Source organism: Pelophylax lessonae, assembly GCF_965119305.1.
Source record: "Pelophylax lessonae genome assembly, chromosome: 8".
In the NCBI taxonomy this organism is placed as follows: Eukaryota; Metazoa; Chordata; class Amphibia; order Anura; family Ranidae; genus Pelophylax; species Pelophylax lessonae.
In genome coordinates, this window is record NC_138775.1 from 102,667,825 (window position 1) to 102,691,822 (window position 23,998).

The window sequence follows — 23,998 nt, forward strand, 5'->3', positions numbered from 1 at the left end:
CAACTCTGCATACTGACTGGACCCTCCAATTCCGGTCTCCTGCAGCACTGTGTCTGTACTCGGGTTGTAGGCTGCTGCTGTCCATTTACGCCCAGACGAGGTGACTATGGCTGAACCATCAGTGAACCATGCTGACTCTTTCATATTATCTGACAGAGACTCAAAGGGTGGAGCCTCGTGAATGGGGGATGACTGCAGCAAAGGAATTTCTTTTTCTGTATGGGTGCTGGTAAGTGACAAGCCCAGCCAACTGTTTTGAAATGTCTCTGACATCCCCAGCTGCAATACCCCCTCTTTCTTGAAGGTACCACTTCCATTTCATCAGTGTTTGGTTCTGGGCTACAGCTGCCCTAGTGGTCAGTCCATTATCTCTCACCCATCCTGCTATTGGCAATGCAGTATGGATGGTGACTGTCCTTTCCTGTAATGGTCTCTACGTGTTGAAGTGCTGTGTAGGCCCCAAACAGGTACTTCTCTAGGGGCGTTTATCTCTTCTGTGCCCCTGTAAGTTGTTTGGACCAAAATTCAATGGGTATTGTTCTCAGTCCCTTCTTTTCATTTGGCTGCCACAGACTCCAAGATATTGTACCATCCTGCTCAACTACATCCAGCTGAAATGGTACTCCTGGTCTCACAGGTCCCAATCCTTGATGCTGCAAAATGGCTTCTTTAGCAGCTAGGAATGCGGTCCGCTGCTCTGAACCCCATGTGAACTCAGTCTTTTTCCTTGTGACATTGTATATAGGCCTCAGAATCAGTCCAAGATGTGGGATGAACGATCTCTAGAATCCCACAACTCCAATGAACTTCTGCGCTTCCTTTTTGGTAGTAGGTGGCAACAATGCCTGCATAGTTTGCACAACTGTCTCTGGAATTTTCCTCTGTGGCCCAGTCCACATCATTCCCAGGAATTTCACCTCTGTGGCAGGTTCTTGGACTTTGTCTCTGTTGATAGCCCACCCTCTGTTCTCCATGTGCTGTATCAGCAGGTGCAGTGCTTCAGTTACATCTTCCTTTGTTCCAGAGATCATGATGTCATCAATGTAGTGAAACACAGCGACTTTCAGATTCAAGGTGCTTAAATCTCGGGCAATCAGTCCATGACAAATCGTTAGAGAATGAATGTAGCCTTGAGGAAGGACAGTGAAAGTGTACTGGCGGCCGTTCCACACAAAGGAAAACTGGTTCTGACACTCTGGGTCTATTGAAATCGAAAAGAAAGCATTATATCAGGTACAGCTGACTTTAATGGAGGTGCCACTTTGTTTAGACCTCTGTAATCCAAAGTCATTCTATATGTCCCATCAGGTTTCTTTACTGGGAACATCGGAGATGAGAATGGACTTACAGCAGGTCTAAGGATCCCTACTCTTAACAGTTCATGAATAGTCTCCCCAGTTTCTTTGTGGCCTCCAGGAAGTCTGTATTGCTTGAGACAGACTGGCTTCTCTGGTGGAGGAATAAAGACAGGGGTCCATTTTGCATGACCTCTGACCACAGCCTTTACCGCCCTGACCAGATACATTTTATCAGGATACCCGAATGTGAATGTACCTTGTTCAGTCTGAATAGACTGACCTTGAAGTACATCTATCCCAAGAATATTTTCAGGTAACTCTGATACCAAAACATTTGTCCAAAATCCTGGTCCCTTGCCAATAGCCAATTTCACCCTCGTCCTAACTTCTGGTGTGGTTTGCCCTCCCAAACCTTCTACATAAATCACTTCTCCTTTGTGATGGGAAGGATCTCCTTGCAAAAGTGTAACTTCAGCTCCAGTATCCACTAAAGCCATGACATGTGTAGGAGGAGACGACTTCCCCACTATACAGTGACAGGTGCATATGGGCGTCGGTCTCCTGCTGTCACTGTTCTTATTGCTATTACAGGAGACCCACCTTCCCTTCACAAAGGATAAGGAACCTCCCAATTCCCTTTTCTGATTCTCTCTAATTCCTCCCCAGGATAAAGGGATTTGGGTTTGGGTTCATGTTCAGTTTTGGGAATGGGTTTGGGACTAACAGGAGGGGTCTGTTCTGTTGTCTCTAAATCTAGGCTGATGTTATCTTCACTAGGAGTAGTGTTTCTAACCCTGACAGTTTTCCCCACTACATATTTCCACCTCTTCAACATTTCTTGAATAGAGATCCCATCTATCTCACTTTTAGGTACTCCTGCCTTTAATAGGTCCACCCACATTTGTTTCCTAGAGATAACTAGCCTGGTTTTCTCTTCATCTCCTGTCCTCTCTCCCACATTCCCTTTCTTCTCTTTAAAAGTCCTTTTCAGCCTGTTCTCTGCCTGTCTGACCTTATCTACTGCCCTGACAGGTTTTGTTTTAGTCTCCTCTAGCTCCCCCAATTGGCTTAAAAGGGTTGTTGCTTCATGAATCTTGCTGTTTAAACCCAGGCCTCCCAACAAGGACAATAAAGGACCCCTGAGTTTAAATGGTGCAGACTTCATTAGCTTAGAGCGCAGAGCAGACGTGAAGGGTTCCATATCTGGACCCATCCATTCTGGAAATGTATTTAATCCGGTTATACAACCCATCTCACGTAGCCTGGAAATAGCCCCTCCCAATGTTCTCCACGAGTAGGTATTTTCCAGGTCACTAGGATTAGCGTATACTCGGACTATACCATCTCTCACGAGGTCTAAGAATGAAAAATTCACACTCAACTCTCAGGCTTTTCGCATGGCCTGACTCAATTGTGGATCGTGGGTTAACGCTCCCAAAGCCACTGCTTCCTTGCCTGACAAAACAACACTGTCCGCCCCTTCATCCCACAAACATAAGAGCCAACTCAATAGGGGTTCCCCGGACCTTTGTTTGTATTGTTTTGCCAGCTCATGGAGTTCAGTTTGTGTAAACTCCCTGACTTCTTCAAATTCAACATCTCTGGGGTTGCGATAATGCACCTCCCCATCTGCCATTTCCTCTCTATCATGTTGCCTTTTCCTATGCTTAGTAATGAGAGGTCTGGCACACTTTTTCTTTCCCATTGGATGATCATCATCAGAAACATCAAATTCTATCTCCTCATCCTTACTATCATTGGAGGAGACATCCTCACAATCCCAGTTTTGGGATGTGACAATGGCACGTACCCTGACTTTTCTAACAGGTTTACGTCCCTTCCTTTTCCTTAAGGCATTCATTTATGTTCACTCAAGTTCTGCCTCTGCCTTCCCCCTTCTCTGTGATTCTGTATAGAGAGCTTGTAGAAAGTACCAACCCACTGTGGACACTCTCCTCTTCTCTGCTTTACTTAAATCCAACCCCTTAAGGCTAAAATCTACAAAATGATCTGAGACTTTATCACCCCAAGTCTTATTCAAGGGAGAAGCATACTTTACAAATACTTTAGCAAGAGGCTCCCACTCATTGTCTCTGGCCCAGATAGGTAAGCTGCACACTCCCTTCTGGACACCAGAAACCTCTGCAGCCTTGCTTTTCCTAAAAAGCTTACGCAGCATTGTTGCTTAGCAAAAACTACACAATACACCACAGAAAAACAAACAGGTCTGCTTCAGTTGAATTTATAGCGCAATGCCGGCACGAGCCCCCAACTGTTTTGCTTGTGTCTAGCAAGGTTACTTTGCGGTACAAACAAGGAAACTTAGACCTTTGTGGTGTATAAATGTGCTTTTACTATGCGAAAACAATCTGTACATACAAAACTATTACAATAATTAGGAGCATAATACAAGACTGGCAGATACAGATAAAGAATACTTAACTAAAAAGAAGTTTGTAGCCATGGAGTCCCATTCATGCACATGGCTCAGGGAAGTCAGGATCAGCTTCTTGCTTCATGGATGTTTCTTGTGATACTGCAAACTTAACAGCTTGAGCAGAAGTATTTTAGAATAGAACATCCCCCCCCAAGCCAACACCCTTTGTCCTGAGGAGAAAAGGGCTTGCTTATCCATTGTTTGACTTCACCTTAAAGGGGGGGAGGTAGGCTTTGTTATACTGCTGCTGCATTCCAAGCCAAGCCTTAAGTAAAAGAAAGGTATGACCTTATATGGCTTCTTGACCAGAGATTACAATGCATTGGTGAGCCACTGTATAAAATGAGAGAAATATGTAATATGCAATTTCCACAACAGTACACCAGTGCTCTTGTAAGGGTGTAGCCACTGGGGCTCCGTGTGCAACCACTCTGCAGCCTGTGTGCTGGGCACCAGGGCATTTTGTGCTTTTTAGATATATGGAAACTGAACATGTTATACCAAAATCTGAGAAATGTTAAGAAAAAATGCTTTGCTCTAGAGATCTTTGTGTTTTCAAAAGCATCAACAACCAATTTGTTTCCTGTTTTTCTGCCAGTGTACAGATTCAGATGGTCCAGCTGTGAATCGATCCCGAGCGTGGTGTGAAATGATAGATGTTCATTATTTCAGGTGAGCACCCTGTGGGCTGTGTATTGTTCTTTAAAACATTACTTAGATTTTAGATTATGACTCCTTTCTCAGCAGTATGATAGACTCTTCTACTCCTGGATATAGAAAGAGTTGGCTGTACTGCATCTGTGACATTAAGAAGCCTTGTCATTTTTCAGTGAATACAAGGCTGCTTCTGATTCACCGAGGTGAAGATTGTGATCTCATCTACCTTCCCATCCAGCTTGGCCAATCAGAGGAAGCCTTGTATTCATTGATTAAAAATGCAAGGCCTTTTCTAAATGGTAGGGATATGGTAAGGGCGACTCTGTGTACATTCAGTAGTAGAGGGGAAGTCTATTGGACTGCAGCCAGAACACAGTGACACTATGTAGCACAAGCTATTATTGTACAGTATATTACACTTTTGTTTGGTCCAAGCTGGCCCAAACAAATTATTTCCAGGAAACCTTGAATTTTTCTTTTCTGGGAGATGGTGAATATTTATATTGTTAGATTTGATGACAACATGGGACATGGTAATCAGTCTCCCCCGTCCGGTATCGTTCTTTATTTCTAGTACTGGCATTTGTATTATGTCTGGCCTTCGTAGTATTGGCATTGCATCATTTCCTGCCCAGGGAAGTGGGCGGTTTTCTGTGCTGGTTGTTGATATGACGATTACTAGGATTGCATCACTTCCTGTTAGAATGGAGGAGGCAGACTTTGGAACCATCTCTTGCAATGACGCTTGTCTCTGCCCATATAAAAGTATTTATCTACTGCCGTCCAGTCATATCTCCCTGAAGAAGACGCGTGTCCCTGTGTCGTCGCGTGTAGTGGAGGGGCCCGGATGGTTGCTGCTGACACTCGTAGAAGAAAGCAGACTGAGAAGCTGATTATCCCAATCCCGGTTGCCATCACATACTGTGTATTACTGTCATATGCCTTTTGAGTTTGGTGCACTACAGCACCTTAAAAATGTGAGTACATTTCTTTAGTTTAATAAATTCAAATTTAAAAAAAATATATAAGCACTATTGGTGATCCTTCTTTTATATGGCAAATCGATCAATCATCAAAAGGGGAATCTAACCAGATTGGGACCCTCATCTGAGGGATCAATCAACCATCTCTAGCCCCAAGGAGGGAGGATCCTGAGAAAGTGCACTGCGTTTTTAGACCAAGCTTAAGTGCGAGGTCACTGGAGTTGAGGTGAGGACCCATTTACACAGGGTGTCTGAGGTGGAGGCGTCACTCACCACGGAGGATCTATTGGACACATATTTTGCACATTTGAAGTGGACTATTCATTAATCACCTCTCACTGGGAAGTGAATTAACTACTTTGATCACAGGAGGTGATTGTTCACCACAGCACTACTGTCAATTTTCAAGAGTGTGCATTGTTTACAGATATTTGATACGTTTGGACTTTTTATATAATATGTATGTATTCAGCGATTATGCATATTTATTCACAAGTTCTGATCACTGTTGTGCATGCGTTTTGGCTAGTGTGTCACTTTCTTTTTTATATATATATATATATATATATATATATATATATATATATATATATATATATATATATATATATATATATATATATATATATATTTATTTTTTATACAATCACTTCATAATATTTAATTATTTATCTGTACATGTAATAGAAGCACTATAATTGCGCGACACTATTTGTTTATTTGTTGAATCCTACACTTATGTTAGAGTGCTGTGCTCGCTGCAGTTTATTAATAGTGCTTAATCTTGTTTTGCTCGCAGGATTATTTCTATTCTGGGAGACAATTCATGCTTTCTGCATATTGGAGTGAGTGAGGGTAGCCACACTAAGATAAATGTATTATTCACAGGATTACCAAGTAAAAATAAGCCTTAAATATAAAACTAATGCAGTCACCATATTTAGGATGTAATATTTAAAGTATATGGGTTCAGATTTATTTTTTAAGGTGAAAATGAGAATTGCAATAATTATCATATAAAAGTGCAGTTCTCCAGGGAAACTAAAATCCTCATATAAACTAATTTTCCTACCCACACAGCTAGTAGTGTATATCTAGACTTCACATATAATAGATACATGTATATCTACTTAACAATTACAACAACACTATTTTCTTAATTTAATTTTTTCCAATACAGATTAAGCCCACAGCTGCAAACAGATGTGATGTTGGATGAAGTTAGTGATGCAGTGTTAGTTAATATGCTGTGGGATACACAAATCTATATCTACCAGCAGAGGGAAGAAATTCAGAAACTGGTCAGACTATTACTTGAACCTTGACTACTACATCTGGAAACACTATGAAGGTATGTATAGGCACATTTGTAAAAGTAAGAGTCTTAAATGATAGTCTTGTATATACAATTCAGCAATGTGTCCACCTAAACTAAGCCATGTTGCAGTATGTTAACCCAGTAAAAAATATTCAAATGTAACACCATACTTGAATGTGTTTTAAGAAAATGACGATCCCTTTTTCCAGGCTTGCTGCTCAATTTTTCTTAAGGGCCGGCTTCACACTACAATTTCTGTGTTCTGGATGCTTTTCTGCATGCGCATTTTTTATGCATTCCTGTGCGTTTTTTTTTCTCCTTTTTTTTTTTCTTCCTCATCTCAATTGAGGACATGTTTGCTGTGTTTTTAATGCATTTTGCCACGTTCCAGATGCATTCAATACAGAAAACATGCAACATGCTCTACTTTTGTTGACTGCACTGGAATGCACTGCACTGGTGTGAACTAGCACCATTGGAATCTGTTAAACACTGTCCATGCATTTTTATCAAAGCAGAATAATCACACTTGACTGTTCTGGTGTGAACCAGTCCTAAGTGTGTTCCACCCATTCAGCAAATCAGAGCCAGATTCATGCTGACTTGGAACAGAGATTCTCCTTGCATTTCAAAATTGCTCTGTCTCACATGAGTCTGTGTCTGGTCATTATGTTCAAGTGTTTTCAATTCAGCATTCACAACATCTTGAAAGTAGAGTGGTACCACACTACAGGATTAAAGCCCAAATGCAGCAAAAATGTTTTTATTCTGTTTTGGATAAAGTGAGTAGGGGTCAGAATATCTGTCAGGTTTTTATTGCTGTCTGTGTTTCCCTCACTACCAGTCAATATGACAGGGTGTCACAGGGACACAGCCAATCACAGATCATGGTGAATGGCCAATCACAGCGGACATTTACCACGTGATCGGACCGTGCAATGAGAGATGATCTCAAATGTAAACATATGAGATCATCTCTCATCGCCAGCTCTCCTTCCTCACACAGAGACTGCAGTGTGAGGAAGAGGAGAGCCGATCAGCGGTAAGGGGACACAGAGGAATGTAATCAGGGCACTGATCACCAGTGCCCTGATTACACAAGAGGGTAAAAAAAATGCCATAACTGCCCACAGTTCCCGCCATCAGTTCCCCCCATCATTGCCCACAATCAGTGCCCATAGTGCTGCCAGTCAGTGCCTGCTCATCTAGGCACTGATGGGCACTGACTAGCAGCACTATGGGCACTGAGTGTGGGCACTGATGGTGCTGTCCATCAGTGCCACCCTTCAGTGTCCATCAGTGCCACCCATCAGTGTCCATCAGTGCCGCCTCTCAGTGCCCATCAGTGCCGCCCATCAGTGCCCGTCAGTGCCGCCTCTAAGTGCCCAGCAGTGCCACCTATCAGTGTTCATCAGTGCCGCCTATCAGTACTCATCAGTGCCGCCTATCAGTGCTCATCAGTGCGGCATATTGGTACCTCCTCATCAGTGCCACCTCATCAGTGCCCATAAGTGCCACCTCATCAGTGCCCATAAGTGCCACCTCATCAGTGCCCATCAGTGCAGCCTATCAGTGCCCATCATTGCCGCCTCATCAGTGCACATCAGTGAAGGAGAAAAATGTTTTTTTTTTTCAAAATTTTCTGTCTTTTTTCTTTTTTTTTTAAGAAATAAAAAACCCAGAGATGATTAAATACCACCAAAAGAAAGCTCTATTTCTCTAGCGCTCATTGACAGACGTAGTCCTCGGTGATACACCACCTTCGGGTTATGTTGCCTCCACAGGAGCAGGACTAGACAGGAAATTAAAAAGCTCTGGCCACACCCCAGGGGCAGTCCCAGAGGGTATATCCTCTCTCTCTCTGCCTCAGCAAATCAGTTATTTTCTGTCTAGTTAGGAGTAAGGACCTAGACACCTTGCTGGGATCTTAGGTCCTGGCAAGAATTTTTTCTTAAAGGATTTTTTTAGACAGCTTTTTTCTCCAGTGTTCCTGTGAGATCTTCAAGCAAGAAAGCTGAACTGGGCGACGGGCTGGATGTTGAGATCCGGTGGTCACCCCAGTTCAGCCTACGAGCGCGTGCAGGCCATAGCTCCGCGCTGGGTCGGCCGCGACAAAGTCCCATTAAAGGACTGTCCACGCGAGTTAAACGTCTCGCTGAAACGCCAAAGACCATGAGTCACGGCGTCCGTATCGGTCGACAGCCCTCCCGCCCCGGTGGAGAGGGGTACTGTCAGGAGTTGGTGCCCGCCTGGTTCCGGTATGGTGAGTAGTATGTTCCCCCTTTCCCCCTGACGGGTTTTGTGGTGAACGCGGGCCCCTCTCTGTATGGTAAGATAGAGTCCCTTTCTATCCTACAACATGACACAGATCCTCCTACTTTGAGTGTGATTTTATGTGTGCAAAAAGCCAGGAGGCTTGGTTTGGGAGCTAACAATCTAATTGTATACATGTTTTAAAGATGTAATCTGTGGCATTCTGGGAATCTTATGGGTTAAGAATAAGCTACCTACCAGTCAGAAGCCACGGACATGTAGACTGCCTTCCTAATCAGATCTCCAGCTATTAGCAGGCCTCCCGAACGGCCATGCGGTCCGCCAGGGCCGGTACCGCCAACCACGCCATATCCCCATGCAGTGAGAGTGTTGTGTGCCCTGCAGCACACCGCTATTCAGTACGGGCCGCCGCCATTTTTTTTGCTGGATCGCACGAGCCGCCATTTTGGCGTAGCCTCGTGTCTCCAGCATGGGGGCGGCCATGTTTGAGGTGATCCAAACACCTCGTGGAGCTTGGGGGAGGCGCCGGAAGGCGTACAGAGGGGCGGAGCCGCCTCCTTTCTTCCTGGGCAGCCAGCCAAAAGACTTCCTGTTTGTTAAGACGCTGTAACCTGTTGCAGTTAAACTCTGAGCATCAAGTGGTGAGCCTGGGGGTCTATCTCTCTCTCTCTCGATCGATAGGGATCCCTAGCAGGTAACACTAAGGGGCTTTTGTGGCGCTGGGGGTCGAAAAAAAAAAAAAAAAATAAAAAGTTTTATTTTTGAATTATATTATCCAGGAAGTAACTGGAGTTATCATGGACCCTGCCACACATATTCCCCCACCTGTTTCCCTCGAGGGGGCCACGGGACCCGCCGGTGCACAGAGTATAGAGTCATTTACAGCAATTTTGGAGTCTATGGTGGCTCGGGTGGAGGCGGCCTGTCAGGGACGGGGGTCAAGGAAGCGACCCCCGCCTACCCCTATACCATCTGACACCTCTGACTCAGATTCAGAGGTGGTCACGGCAGTTGCAGGTTCCTCTGCAAGGGCTGTTATCCCAGGTAAAGCCCCCTCAGACAGTGAGGAGGACGCTTCTTCTCCTGCTATTATTCAGGAAGAAGCATTGGTGGACGCACTAGTTGTGGCAGTGCAGGAAACCTTAAAACTTGAGGCTTTACCGGCAGAGGCAACTGAAACAGAGATTCCTTTTGGTACTAATAAGCCCATCAAGACGATGAAGGCTTTTCCTGTACCTAAATGTTTCGGTAATCAGATTAAAGGAGAATGGGAGCATTCTAAACGTACCTTTACTATTTCCAAGCGTATTGCTAGACGCTATCCGTTTGAGGAATCCATCATTAAGAAATGGACGGTACCACCAGTCGTGGATCCGCCTATTTCCAGGCTAAATAAAGCCACGGTTATTCCAGTGGAGGACACTTCGTCCTTTAAGGATCCGGTGGATCGAAAGATGGAAGCAGAGTCCCGCACCATCTTCTCTCTGATAGGGTCAGCTTTTAGACCAGTAATTGTTATTGGTCTAGTTTCCCAGACACTTACGGAATGGGCGAAAATGGTACGCCAAGATCTTAGGGGAAAAGATATTCCCCAGGAGACATCTGATTTGATGGAACAGATTATACAAGGGCTACAGTTTATCTGTGACGCAGCCTTGGACACTACTCCCTTATTAGGGTATGCATCTAAGACAGCGGTGATCCTCAGACGTGTGCTATGGTTAAAATGCTGGTCAGCTGACCTAGGTTCCAAGAAGACCTTGACAAATCTCCCCTTTCAGGGGAATCGTCTATTTGGGGCCAACCTAGATGAAATCATTAAGGATGCCACTGGGGGCAAGAGCACTTTTTTGCCACAGGCTGCTAAAGCTAAGGGACCTCGCAACAAGCGAGGACCTTTCTTTACCGCCCATAAAGGGCGCCCGGCTGGTACTAGCGGGAAAGGCAAGACTCCTCCAGGAGGGTTCAAGAAGGGCTGGTCGGACAAGCAAAGGACCAACCCAGCCAAACCCGAAGCAAAGGAGTACACAGCCTGAAGGTGCGCCCCCACCCGGTTTCAGGGTGGGGGGGCGTTTTCACCGGTATTCAGGACATTAGATCGAGCATCAACCACTACTACCGGTGCGATTCTTCCCTTCCAACATTTAAGTACTACAGGAAGCGGTAATTACCGTTCCCTGAATAGATCTTTTCCTTTACCTTTTCCTAAGATTAGTCCCGATACCTCACAGGAATCGGATCTGGTTGACCAGATAGGCCAAGTAGCCTCTAGTCGGGTGACTTCGGTCCCTGAGGTTCAACCAGAAAAGATCACCTTTCCTGATAACTATCAGGTATCTGATAAATGTGTGGGAACAGAAAACGACCAGACTTTCTCGGATGGTCGGGGCCAGATACCTCTAGGGACGCCTGGTTCAGATCCAATCAGCGCCAGTGGTCCTAGAAATTCTAGGCTGGCCTCCTCAAGCCGGCCTGGCCGACTTGGACATGTTAGTCGTAGACGTTCCGTGGGAACTTCGTCTCAGGGAGTGTCTGTGGTCTCAAGGACCAATTTACCATCATGCTTTACAGTCGCTGGGTTTAATGGCCTGGCCATTGAGACCCAAGTACTGAAGGACAGAGGTTTGTCAGCTTCAGTCATTCCTACCCTTATTAAAGCAAGGAAAGCGACTTCCAGCAAAGTCTATTATCACACATGGAAAACTTATATTGCGTGGTGCGAATCTTTAGGATTTCCTCCACGTACCTATTCGGTGTCTCGAATATTGGCCTTTTTGCAACAGGGGGTTGAGCAGAAGCTAGCCTTGAGCACCATCAAGGGTCAAGTTTCAGCATTAGCAATCTTCTTTCAGAAGCCTTTAGCTACCAAATCCTTGGTGCGGAATTTCATCCAGGGGGTGCGGCACCTGGCTCCTCCAGTCCGCGCGCCCTTACCGCCTTGGGATCTTAATTTGGTTTTGTCGGTTCTACAGAAACCTCCCTTTGAAAACATCAGGGAGATTCCCTTGCTTACTTTATCCCAGAAGGTGGCCTTCTTGGTGGCTATTACTTCTGCTCGCAGGGTGTCAGAACTGGCTGCATTATCATGCCAGTCCCCATACCTAGTGATTCATAGGGATAAGGTAGTACTTCATCCTAAGCCATCTTTTCTTCCCAAGGTGGTTTCAGATTTTCATCTGAATGAAGATATTGTACTACCTTCCTTGTGTCCTCAGCCCAAGCATCATCGGGAACATGCGTTGCATTCCTTAGATGTGGTTCGGGCAATCAGGGTATACCTGAAAGCTACGGAATCATTCCGTAAGACGGATTCACTTTTTGTGATCACGGATGGCCCCAGAAAGGGTTTGCCTGCATCTGCCGCGACCATTGCCAAATGGATTAGACAAACGGTGGTACAGGCTTATTCTATTAAGGGTCAGAGTCCTCCGTTCCCTGTTAGGGCGCACTCCACTCGAGCGCTCAGTACTTCCTGGGCCTTTCGCCATCAGGCGTCAGTGGTCCAGGTATGTAAGGCGGCCACCTGGTCGTCAGTACATACCTTTACAAAATTCTATAAAATTGATGTGACGGCATCGGCGGATGCCTCATTTGGCCGCAAGGTTTTGCAGGCCGCAATTTGAGGAGACCGGTGGTCTACCTCGAGGGTTTTTTTCTGTTTGAAAAAAAAAAAAAAAAGTTGTTTTCTCTTTTTTTGTTGAGTCTCATCATTAAGGATGAGCATTGTAAACTTCTAGTTGGCACCGGTTGGGCCTTCTAGATTGGGATTTGATTTCCATTTTCCCACCCCTCAGTTGTGATACTGCTCTGGGACGTCCCGAAGGTGGTGTATCACCGAGGACTACGTCTGTCAATGAGCGCTAGAGAAAAATGGATTTTTGTAAAATCTTACCGTAAAATCCTTTTCTCTTAGCTCATTGACAGACGTAGTCCCCGCCCCTCTGTTTTTTTGAGTTGGGTTAAAATCTCTAAAGACTGCTTTTTCACATAACTGATTTGCTGAGGCAGAGAGAGAGAGGATATACCCTCTGGGACTGCCCCTGGGGTGTGGCCAGAGCTTTTTAATTTCCTGTCTAGTCCTGCTCCTGTGGAGGCAACATAACCCGAAGGTGGTGTATCACCGAGGACTACGTCTGTCAATGAGCTAAGAGAAAAGGATTTTACGGTAAGATTTTACAAAAATCCATTTTTGTGTGAAAAAAATGATAAAAATTTCATATGGGTACAGTGTAGCATGACAGCGCAATTGTCATTCAAAGCGTGAGAGCGCTGAAAGCTGAAAATTGGCCTGGGCAGGAAGGGGGTAAAAGTGCCCAGTAGGCAAGTGGTTAATATAGTGAGAAAAAGCTAGAACCTCTGTCAGGTTTTATTGTTATCTAGCTTCTTCCAGTCCTTATAACAACCATTCACCTTGCTTCTTTTCCTGGTGTCACAACGTTATAATGTGAGATGAAATCCCTCAACAATATTTGAAATTTTCCACACAGTCTCCACTATATCCACAACTACACACACATATTTTAGCTGGAGTTGAGCTTTGAGTAAAAGCCAAGTACATTCAAAAGAAAGACCTTTAACAAAGGAAAACTATTGTAACTATAGTTAAAAAGAAAAAAAAAAAATGGATGGAATGTGGTTGACTTCTGCTTGCATCACACTTCCTAATGTCTAATACATATACAAGAAGATATAGGAGAAAAGAGAGGGACAGGCACCTCTGAGTGTAGACCTACATTTTTATTCTAAGAAATAGGGGTAAAACTCACATGAACATGAAGAATACAAGCCTATCTTAATGGGATTTTACACAGAGGACATCTAGAGGTGTTGGGGCTCAGATGTGCCCATGCTGGAGCTGTGACCACCCCTCGTTGAGCTAGTTCTGACCGGCTCTGTGGTAGGATGAAGGAGTAACCTGAACCGAGGGTTGGACCGCAGGCTGGAACGCAGCACTCGCCTATAATGTCACCTGTCTGTGATGCGGTTCGGAGCATGTGCAGTAGAGAGAATACCACAATGTGCACTCCTTTCTCAAGCTAGTGCTGGGTGAGTCTCTACTGGTTTTATATACCCCGCCATCTATTGGCCATTACAGGTAGTAATCAACACAGTATTGTTCATAAAAAAACAACCAGACATGTCATTATGATTGGAAAGACTATACAATAACACATAATATCACGTAAAAAATACATGTTAAGCAATACAAATATCCATGGATTAGCACACATAGGCAACTTAAAAAAGAAACCATGATTAGCAGTATCTTAAAGGGCAGTAAATTGATGTATTAATGTCTATTTAAAAAATATACATACAATGAGATGTATAGTTTACATAGATAATGTATATTAAAACATTTTTTTCTCTTTCGTTCATTGATGGACACGGCTTCATATCTTCATTGACCATTGGGTTATGCTTCTCTTCCTAGGAATAGGACACTAGGCGAAAAAGGGTTAACAAGACTTTGACCACGCCCATGGGCAGTCCCAGGGGGTATACTCCCACTTCCTGCTCTAGGACGTCAGTTTTTTTTTGCCTAGTAGGAGTACCTAGCTCCCTGCTGTGATCTCTGGTCCTGGAATTTTTTTTCTCAATTTTAAACAAAATGTTTTCCTTTTTGATTTTTTTCCTTCTACAATCAAGCTGTTCCTGTGAGAAATGCAATCAACTGCCCAACTGGGTGACGCACTGGATAGTCTAGATCCTTACGGTGCCCCCACTCTGGCCAGCGAGCGCATGCAGACTGTAGCTCTGCGCTCAGTCGGCCGCGACATAGCCCCACTGGATGGGGACTGGGCGGCGAGTGGAACACCTCGCAAGGACGCACACGACCGGGTTGCCGCCTGAGTCGCAGCATACCCCTGGCCCGCAGCTCCCCCATACCAAGTTGGGGAGGTGTTCTGCCTGGAGTGGTGCCCGCACGGTCTCCAAAGGTGTGGTGAGTAACTTGTTCCCCTTTTTTTTCTCCTTTGGGAAATTTTGGGTGGAAGCGGGCTCATTCTGAGGTGGTCAGCCCCTTCTGTGACCTTCCAACCCCTCTAGTACCCCATTTAAAAAAAGGGCCTCGGTGCTAATCTCCCCCTTGCCCCCCCCCCTCAACCGAAGGCAGTGCTGGTGGTGAGGAATGTGTATTGTGAGCTGTGACTGGTAGGGGCTGGGAGCGCAGTGTGGCGGTTCCCACAACATATAGCACGCTTTTTTGTCCAGGTGGGGGGTCCCTGGTAAGTTCCCCCTTGCTGACAAACATGTTTGCAATAGGCCCTGGGGTCTAATGTGCCACGCTCCCACTGCGTAGCGCCGCCATTTTATTGTAGCCTCATTCTATTGCACTCAGCGGCCATGTTCTGGAGACTTCCATAGAAGTCTATGGGCGGTCATTTTCCTGTAGTCAAATTGAGCAGTGTGCGGCGGGGGCCTCTAGTGGTGACACAGCCGTTCTAATTCCTCTCAGAACGGCATGGAGCGGGCTGACTGAGGCTGCTGGCTCTCACTCTGTGTGGTGTGATGAGTCTCTGGAGGTGTATGCGACCCCTCCTTCCTGCTGTAGCGTTAGCTGGGACCTGTAGTGCCATATTTAAAGTAGTGAAACACAGTTTTTTCCAAAAAAATAAATAAATAACTTTTTTTTTCAAAATCTTGTGATCCCAGGCTGCAGAATGGAACCCTCAGAGCATGTGTCACCACTGGACCCACTCTCAGACGCTGCAGGACCCTCCGAATCCACGTCCGCCTTGGCGGCCAAGACGGCGGTCCTGCAGTCACTGGTAGCAAAAGTGGATTTAGCCCTGCCGAAAAGACAGGGAAAAAAGCGCCCCCCGCCCTCACCCGCCCCCTCTGTGCCCTCAGATTCTGTGGATGAAGTGGCCGCTGCAGACAACAGCAACCCCACAGAGTCTATGTCCACGCAACTGGAGGGCTCCGATAGTGAGGATGAGCCCTCTTCCTCATCCTTTGCGCAAGAAAAGGCGCTTGTGGAGGCACTGATAGTATCAGTGCGAGAATCTCAAAGGATGGAAGACACTGCTGGTGCTGCGTCGGTACTGTTTGGTACCCGCAAACCGTCAAATGCGCTTGAGGTGTTTCCCTTTCCCGCCTATTTTGATGAGATTGTCACCAGTCAGTGGATTTCCCCAAATCTTATGGTTGGGATACCTAAGCGTTTTGCTCGGAGGTACCCTTTTGAGGAGTCCCTCATTAAGAAACTGACTGTTCAGCTGGTGGTAGATCGCAAGTTTCCAGGCTGAATAAGGCCACCTTGCTACCAGTAGAGGACTCTCCTTCCTTTAAAGACCCTGCGGACAGTAAGGCTGAAGCTCTGGTCCGCCATCTTTTCACTGTGACAGGTTCCATTTTGAGGCCTGTGTTTGCCGTTACCTTGGTCTTCCAGACCTTAACGGAATGGACTAGAATCCTGTGCCAGGATTTGAAGGGGGTCAACACCCTCCTGATCAGGCGGAATTAACGGACCAGTTCATACAGGGGTTGCAGTATATCTGTGATGCCTCCCTGGATGAGGCCCTCTTGGCCTGCAAGGGCATCTGTGACTGCGGTGACCCTACTTCGCCTGCTTTGTCTAAAATGTTGGTCTGCGGACCAAGCTCCCAAGAAGATGCTGACTGATCTCCCGTTTGTGGGGGATCATCTGTTCGGAGCTTCAATGGAAGAGATCATTAAAGGTCTCACTGGTAGTAAGAGCACACTGCTTCCGCAGAGCACAATGGGCAGAGAGCCTCGGCGTAAACGTGGTCTGGTGTTCTCAGCCCACAAGCAGCCCTTTCGTCCCACCCAGGACAAGGGGTCAAAACCCTCCCGAGCATTCTCGGGAGGTTCCAAGAGACCCTGGGTTAGTAAGTCAAAAGCGGGTCCCTCTGGCTCCGCAGACAAGTCCTTTTCAGCCTGAAGGGACGCCCTTACCCATTCAAGGGGTGGAGGGAGCTCTTTGCTTCTTTCCGGATCCTTGGACCTCCCTCATTGAAAACAAATGGGTTCACGAATTGATCTGATCCAGTTACAAGATTGACTTTCGGTCCTTGTCTCTGGCAAGGTTATTCCTTTTCAACCTGCACCTTCAGGGCCTCATAGGGGCAGTGTAAGAATTCCTTTTGCAGGGGGGTCATCGTGCCTGTTCCAGAAATGGAACGCTTTCAGGAGTTTTATTCAAACCTTTTCACTGTCCCCAGAAAAGAGGGCAAAGTTGGTCCAATTTTGGACCTCAAGACTTTGAACCGCTTTGTAAAGGTCCAAATGTTCAAGATGTCCATTCGCACAGTAGTGGCTTCCCTTCAGCAGGGGGATTTTTTTTGGCCTATCTCCATATTCCAATATATGGCGGACATCAACGCTTCCTTCACTATGCGGTGGGAGAAGAGCATTATCAATTTGTGGCGTTACCCTTTGGTCTCGCATCAGCTCCTTGGGTATTCAGAACGATCTGGACATCACTGTGCGCTGGATTTTCAGAAATCAGCTCTGACTCCATCTAACAGGTTGGATTATCTGGGGCTGACTCTGAATTCGGTCTTGGCTCGAGTGTTTCTCCCGGAGGAGAAACTGCAAAAGCTGCAGCATGCTATTCAACTTCTGTTGTCCAATCGCTGGTCATCTCTCAGGACTTGCATGCAAATGCTGGGATTGATGGTTTCCACTTTCAAGGTCATTTCCATTTACTTAGTCTCACACAAGACCTCTGCAAAGCGAGATCCTGGCAAAATGGGACAGGAATCCTGGATCCCTGGACAATCTTATCAGTTTGACTTGTGACATGAGGGGCTCCTTGCTGTGGTGGCTCCACTCTGCGGCGCTTTGTCAGGGAAAATCCTTCCTTCCCTTATACTGGACGGTGATCTCCATGGACGCCAGTTTGTCCGGGTGGGGAGGTACCCTGGGCAGACATTCGGCCCAGGGTATTTGGACTCGTGAGGAGTCCACTCTGCTGATCAACATCCTGTAAATCCAGGCAATCAGACCTTGTCTGTCCCAGTGGACGGATCGTCTACAAGGGTGTCAGGTAAGGATTCAATCGGACAATGCCACAGCTGTGGCATATGTCAATCATCAAGGGGGCACAGGGAGTGCCCTTGCGGCCAAAGAAGTGTCTGGTATTCTAAAAATGGGCAGAACATGTTCCAGCCCTCTCTGCTGTGCACATTCCAGGGGTGGACAAGTGGCAGGTGGACTACCTCAGCCGGCAGGCTCTGAGTCCGGGCAAATGGTCTCCATCCGGAGGTGTTTCAACAATCGTGGGGGACTCCCAATGTGGATCTACTGGCTTCTCCTCTCAACAGGAAGGTTCAGAGGTTCATAGCAAGATCTCGAGACCCCTTGGCAGACACAGCAGATGCTCTGGTGGCCCCTTGGGGTCAGTATTGTCTTAATTTATGCCTTCCCTCCGTTACTAATTTATATCTTTTCTCCGTTTAGTACGCGGGGTTGGTAAGACTGGTCGCCGACGCTCCTTGGCGGTTCCTTCTCAGAGAAGATCTGTTATCTCAAGGTCCGATCTTCCATCTTGCTTTACAGTCATTGGATTTAATGGCCTGCTTATTGAAAGCTAGGTACTGAAGGATAGAGGATTGTTGGATTCGGTGATTCCTACTCTGTTAAGAGCAAGAAAATGTACTTCCCGCAAGATCTATCATTGGGTTTGGAAGGGGTATATTACTTGGTGTGAGGCTCGGGTGTCTCCCCTCGTGCCTTCTTGATATCGCGTCTGCTGGAATTTCTACAAGAGGGTGTAGAAAAGCGCTTAGCTCTGCGCACCATTAAGGGCCAGATTTCTGCGTTGACAATTTTTGTACTCCTTACTTTTATCACATTCCAAAAATACACCAAAACCAAACCAATCCCCTGGGTAGACCCATCATTGTGGCTATGGATAGTATTACATCCCCTTTTTAATTTACATCGACAAATATCTTAAACCATTAGCGAAGGGACTCCAATCCTATATTGGAGATGGGACTCACCTCCTAGATCTTCTAGAACCTAATCAGTGGGGAAGTAATTACCACTGGATGTCTTTAGAGGTTAATTCCCTCTATACAGCCATTCCCCACAATTTTGGACTCACAGCTTTGGTTTTTTTTGGATTGTCATTTACTTATGTTTTGAATTGGGATCAAGTAGCCTTCCTTGATCTTGAGATATATCAGAAAAATGGCAAAATAAATGCTAGGAATTACTTCAAACCCACAGCAGGTAATTCCTTGTTGCATTATAAAAGTTGTCATTACCACAAATGGACCAATAACATTTGGAGAGGCTAATTTTGCTGGCTCAGACAAAACTGCACTAGGAAGGAAGATTATATAGAACAAAGTTCTATTATGATCAATAGATTAAAAGCTAAGGGGTATCCTGGATCACTTATCCTTCAAGTCCAAGGATGTAATCTTGAAGGTTTACCACCCAAAAAAGAAAAAGCGCCTTTTGACCAATCTGTCCAGTTTATGATAAAATTCCACCTAGAACATAAAAAGATGGAACACATCCTTGAAAGACGCTGGAACATCCTATTGGAGGACCCATACCTTAAGCCTCTTCTTCTGACCAGGCCTAGGGTTACATACAAAAAAAAACACTTAATCTGAAAAATAAAATTGCATCCATCAAATTAAAACCATGCCACACCACTGCTTCCTCTCAGCTCTGTCTAATACCTATACTGGGCATGTATCAGTGTAAAAAACCTTTGTGTAAAACATGTGCCTTTGTAAAACATGGGAAAAGACCTTCTCCACAAAAAGAAAAACATATAAACTTGGGGAATTCATTACAATCAAAAAGGACAGATCCTGCACATGCTGATATGCAACAAGTACAAAGAGGAGTACTTCACCAGCCCATGGCGCTGTCCATGTGTTCACCTCCTTTGTTTGTATGTTTTTTTGGCTGAAATGTCCTGGTTGCTGCTGCTCCTCTCTCACTCCACTGGGGGGGCGGATCAAAACAATTCAAATCTGTAAAGAAAAGCGCACGCAACCTCGGGCAATAACGCTTTAATAAAGGACAATAACACAGTACATTGGAATTGCACTCACACTTTTCCTTTAAGACAATCGCTTTACAGCATTCCAACAGGAGCTACTCGCTCCTCCCGTCCCTCCAGATGGTGACTCTGCGGTCTCCTCATCCGCGGCTGCCACCGCTGTATCCCCGCTCTCCTTCACTTCCTGTGTTGCCTGGTCACCGGATGCCGGTTCTAGTGCGCCTGCACACTATACCAACGTGATCTACGGCGCCTCAGGAGAGCCTCAGCCAAAGCCGGAGCCACAAGTTGTACGGAGCTGCGAGGTGGGGGATTCAAGACACGGGTGTTGGAATGCTGTAAAGCGATTGTCTTAAAGGAAAAGTGTGAGTGCAATTCCAATGTACTGTGTTATTGTCCTTTATTAAAGCGTTATTGCCCGAGGTTGCGTGCGCTTTTCTTTACAGATTTGAATTGGGGAATTCATTAACTGTTCTTCAGATCATGCAGTATACTGTATAACCTGTCCCTGTAAACTATTGTATGTAGGCAGAACAATACAACCACTTAGAAACAGATTTGTGGAACATCGTAGATTAGTGGAAGAGGGAAAGCATAAGCACAGTGTCCCTCGCCACTTCTCTGAATACCACAATAAGTCAACATCAAGACTAGAAGTATGGGTTATAGAGCAAATGCCTAGCCTAGGAATCTCTCTGAAGCTGGGAGATTTCGTAGGCTTTGCGAACCTGAAACTTTTTGGATATATTTTTATTAGATTCTTTATCACCCGGAGGCTTAAATAAGGAAATAGAAGTGGTTACGATTCTATAAACCTCATATAATCACAAACTTTCACCTTCCCTTTTTTTAGGTTTCTTGTTGTACTTTTGCCCATTATTGATATACTGGGTCTAATAAATGGCGGGGTGTGGGAACACTCGTGTGTGTGTGTGTGTATATATATATATATATATATATATATATTTAAGGCAGATAATCGGAGGGCCAATATTCACTTTTCCCGATATATCGGTATCGGCCCCATAACTTGCCGATATTACCGATATTGTTGTGACGTCATTGGGTATTTTGCGCCACACGCCCCCGCGCACTGGGCTTTACCATTGGGACTAGTCGGGAGTGTAACGCAGCCATACAGTCACCCACCCACAGCAGCCCGGTGCGTGACAGCCACCCACAGTCCCTGTACCAGCCAGCCACAGGTCAGGCACTGTACCTGCCAGCCAGCCACCCACAGGCCCTGTGCCAGCCAGCCACCCACAGGCCCTGTGCCAGCCAGCCACCCACAGGCCCTGTACCAGCCAGCCACCCACAGGCCCTGTACCAGCCAGCCACCCACAGCCCCTGTGCCAGCCACCCAACACAGGGTGCCAGACAGCCACCAACAGGCCCTGTACCAGCCAGCCCCCACAGGCCCTGTACCAGCCAGCCACCCACAACCCCTGTGCCAGCCACCCACCCTTCACAGGGTGCCAGCCAGCCACCCACCACAGGGTGCCAGCAAGCCAGCCACCCATCATGGGGTGCCACTCAGCCACCCACCACAGGGTGCCAGCAAGCCAACCACCCACCACAGGGTGCCAGAAAGCTAGCCACCCACCACAGGGTGCCAGCCAGCCACCCACCACAGGGTGCCAGCCAGCCACTCACCACAGAGTGCCAGCAAGCCAGCCACCCACCACAGAGTGCCAGACAGCCAGCCACCCACCCACCACAGGGTGCCAGCCAGCATTTTTTTCCCCTATATTCAATTTTAGTAGCGTCTTTCAAATTTCAATGGAGATGGATGCAGATAGAAAAAGTAAAAGTGTGATTCTCTAGGAAAAGCAGCAGTGGGCAACACATGCACAAACAATGTAAGCATGGGATCAGCATTTACAAAAACCAATAATACTGTACGTCAAATCTTTTGGCCCATCTAAGAGTTCATCATGTTAAATTCTATCATGCAGCACAGAAAAAAACACAATGAATCACAAGGTGAAATACCAGTATCCCAGGCAACAATAACAGATATGTTTCAGAAAAAAAACAGGTGGCTAAATTCTGATGGAAGATCCCAACTGCTGGATAGCGTAATCACAGAGATGTTGGTCACTGATAACCAGCCATTTACTCTGGATTTAAGCGGCTGATGTCCATAGTTGGACCAAGGTACACACTGAAGAGTGACAAGTATTATCGAACCGAAACGCTGGGAAAGATTCACTAAAAGGTAGTTGAGAAAGTAAAGGCTATGCTGAAACCAGAGAATGCTGGCAACTCATTCTCATTCACGACTGACTGCTGGTCAGAACAGAGTCACTAATGAGTCTTACATGCCACGTCATTGACAGCAGATGGACAAGGAGGCATTTGGTGTTAAATACAAAAGTGATGCGAGGATCCCACACTGGGGAGTACATTAGAGAAAGGTTTCTAGGCATGCTTGAAGACTGGGGATTCACCAAAGACCGAGTGATGCTTGTGCTTCGAAACAGTGGAGCGAACATGGGGAAAGGAATGAGGCTTGCTGAAGTGTCAGACCTCAGTTGCATGGCACACACCCTCCAACTTGTGGTAAATGATGGTCTGTCAAACCAGAGAGCTTTGCTTGATATAATTGGCATGCTGAAGAGGTGTGCAGGCCATTTCCACCATTTAATCCTTGCCAAGCAGCGACTGAGGTGCATTCAGGAAGACCTTGGCCTACCCAAAAACAACTTGATTAACGCTGTTCCAACACAATGGTACTCAACACTTTACATGCTGTAAAGAATGCTGGAGCAGAAGCGAGCTCTTACTATCTATTCAGGTGAATATGGAAGATATTCTTGTCCTACTGCTGATCAGTGGGAGATTGTAGCCAATGTCATTGAGACCCTCCTCAAAAGGAAGTGAAAGTAGACCTGAGTCATTACGACTCATCTGTGTCATCAGTCATCCCATGTGTGACAGTGCTGAAGATGCTTCTTCAAGAGAATGAAGGACCCAACACACGTGGCACTAAAATATGTAGGCAGGCCAAGAGGGACAGCCTTGCCAAACGTTTTGAGAAGCATGTAGAGAATAAAAATGTTGTGCTTGCATTTCTTTTGTATCCTCAATACAAGAATCATGCTTTCTCTTCTAAAGACGTATTGACCAGTCAAGACAATGGTTGACAGAAGATATTAAACAGGAGGTTCCTGCCAAAAAGACAAGTCAGGAAGAGCAGGTTTCTTATCTGGAAGAGCAGGATGCTGCAATCAGAGAAAAATGTCCAAAAAGACAACGGACAGAAGAGAAACTTCATCGTGGTCGAATAGATGCCATGTTCAGTGTTTTATATTGGGGCCTCATGCAGTGGATTTTCCTGAATCTGCAATAATAACCCTGGATGATAAACTTCATCTCTATTTGAAGGAACCAGTAATTGACAGAAGAAGTGGTGATCCTCTTCAGTGGTGGAAAGAAAATGAGGCATGCTACAAAAGACTTGCTTCTCATGCTAAGACACCTTTCTGCTCCTCCTTCCTCGAGCGTGTTTTTAGTGAAGTGACAGCAATATATGAAAAAAACAGAAGTCGTTTAACCACTTGCCAACTGCTCACAGTGATACTACTGCGACAGGTCAGCTTCTTTGGGTCCAGCGGCTTAGACCTACGTCGCTGGACTCCTAGTGATTTTAGACACAGCGGGAGTCGGGCTGGAGGAGGAGAGGCGGCGATCAGAATATATATTAGAATGTGAAAAATATTGTTTTTTTTTTTCAAAATTGTTGCTTTTCTTTTGTTTATAGCGCAAAAATTAAAAATCGCACAGGTGATCAAATACCATCAAAAGAAAGCTCTATTTGTGAGAAAAAAATTGTGTAAATTTCGTTTGGGTACAGTGTTGCACGACCGTGCAATTGTCCGTTAAAGTAACGCAGTGCCGAATCGCAAAATATGGCCTGGTCAGGAAAAGGGTAAAATCTTCCGGTCTTAAAGTGGATAAAAATACGCTCATTGAGAATTTTTTTTGTCAGACATGTAGCTAAATATATTTTGGCCTAAATATATGACAAAAATTTAA

At 45.7% G+C, this 23,998-nt stretch overlaps 1 protein-coding gene across 2 annotated transcripts in view; it reads left to right on the forward strand.

Moving 5' to 3' along the window:
* Positions 1–23,998, forward strand: part of PLA2G6 (phospholipase A2 group VI) — a gene marked incomplete at its 5' end in the record, with an annotated part of 152,139 nt that overhangs the window by 114,290 nt on the left and 13,851 nt on the right. For both annotated transcript variants that reach the window (XM_082266602.1, XM_082266603.1), the window contains 2 exons: positions 4,334–4,407; positions 6,556–6,726. In XM_082266602.1, coding sequence (XP_082122728.1) covers positions 4,334–4,407; positions 6,556–6,700 — 219 coding nt within the window. In that variant the 3' untranslated portion in view covers positions 6,701–6,726. The remainder of the gene's footprint in view (positions 1–4,333; positions 4,408–6,555; positions 6,727–23,998) is intronic.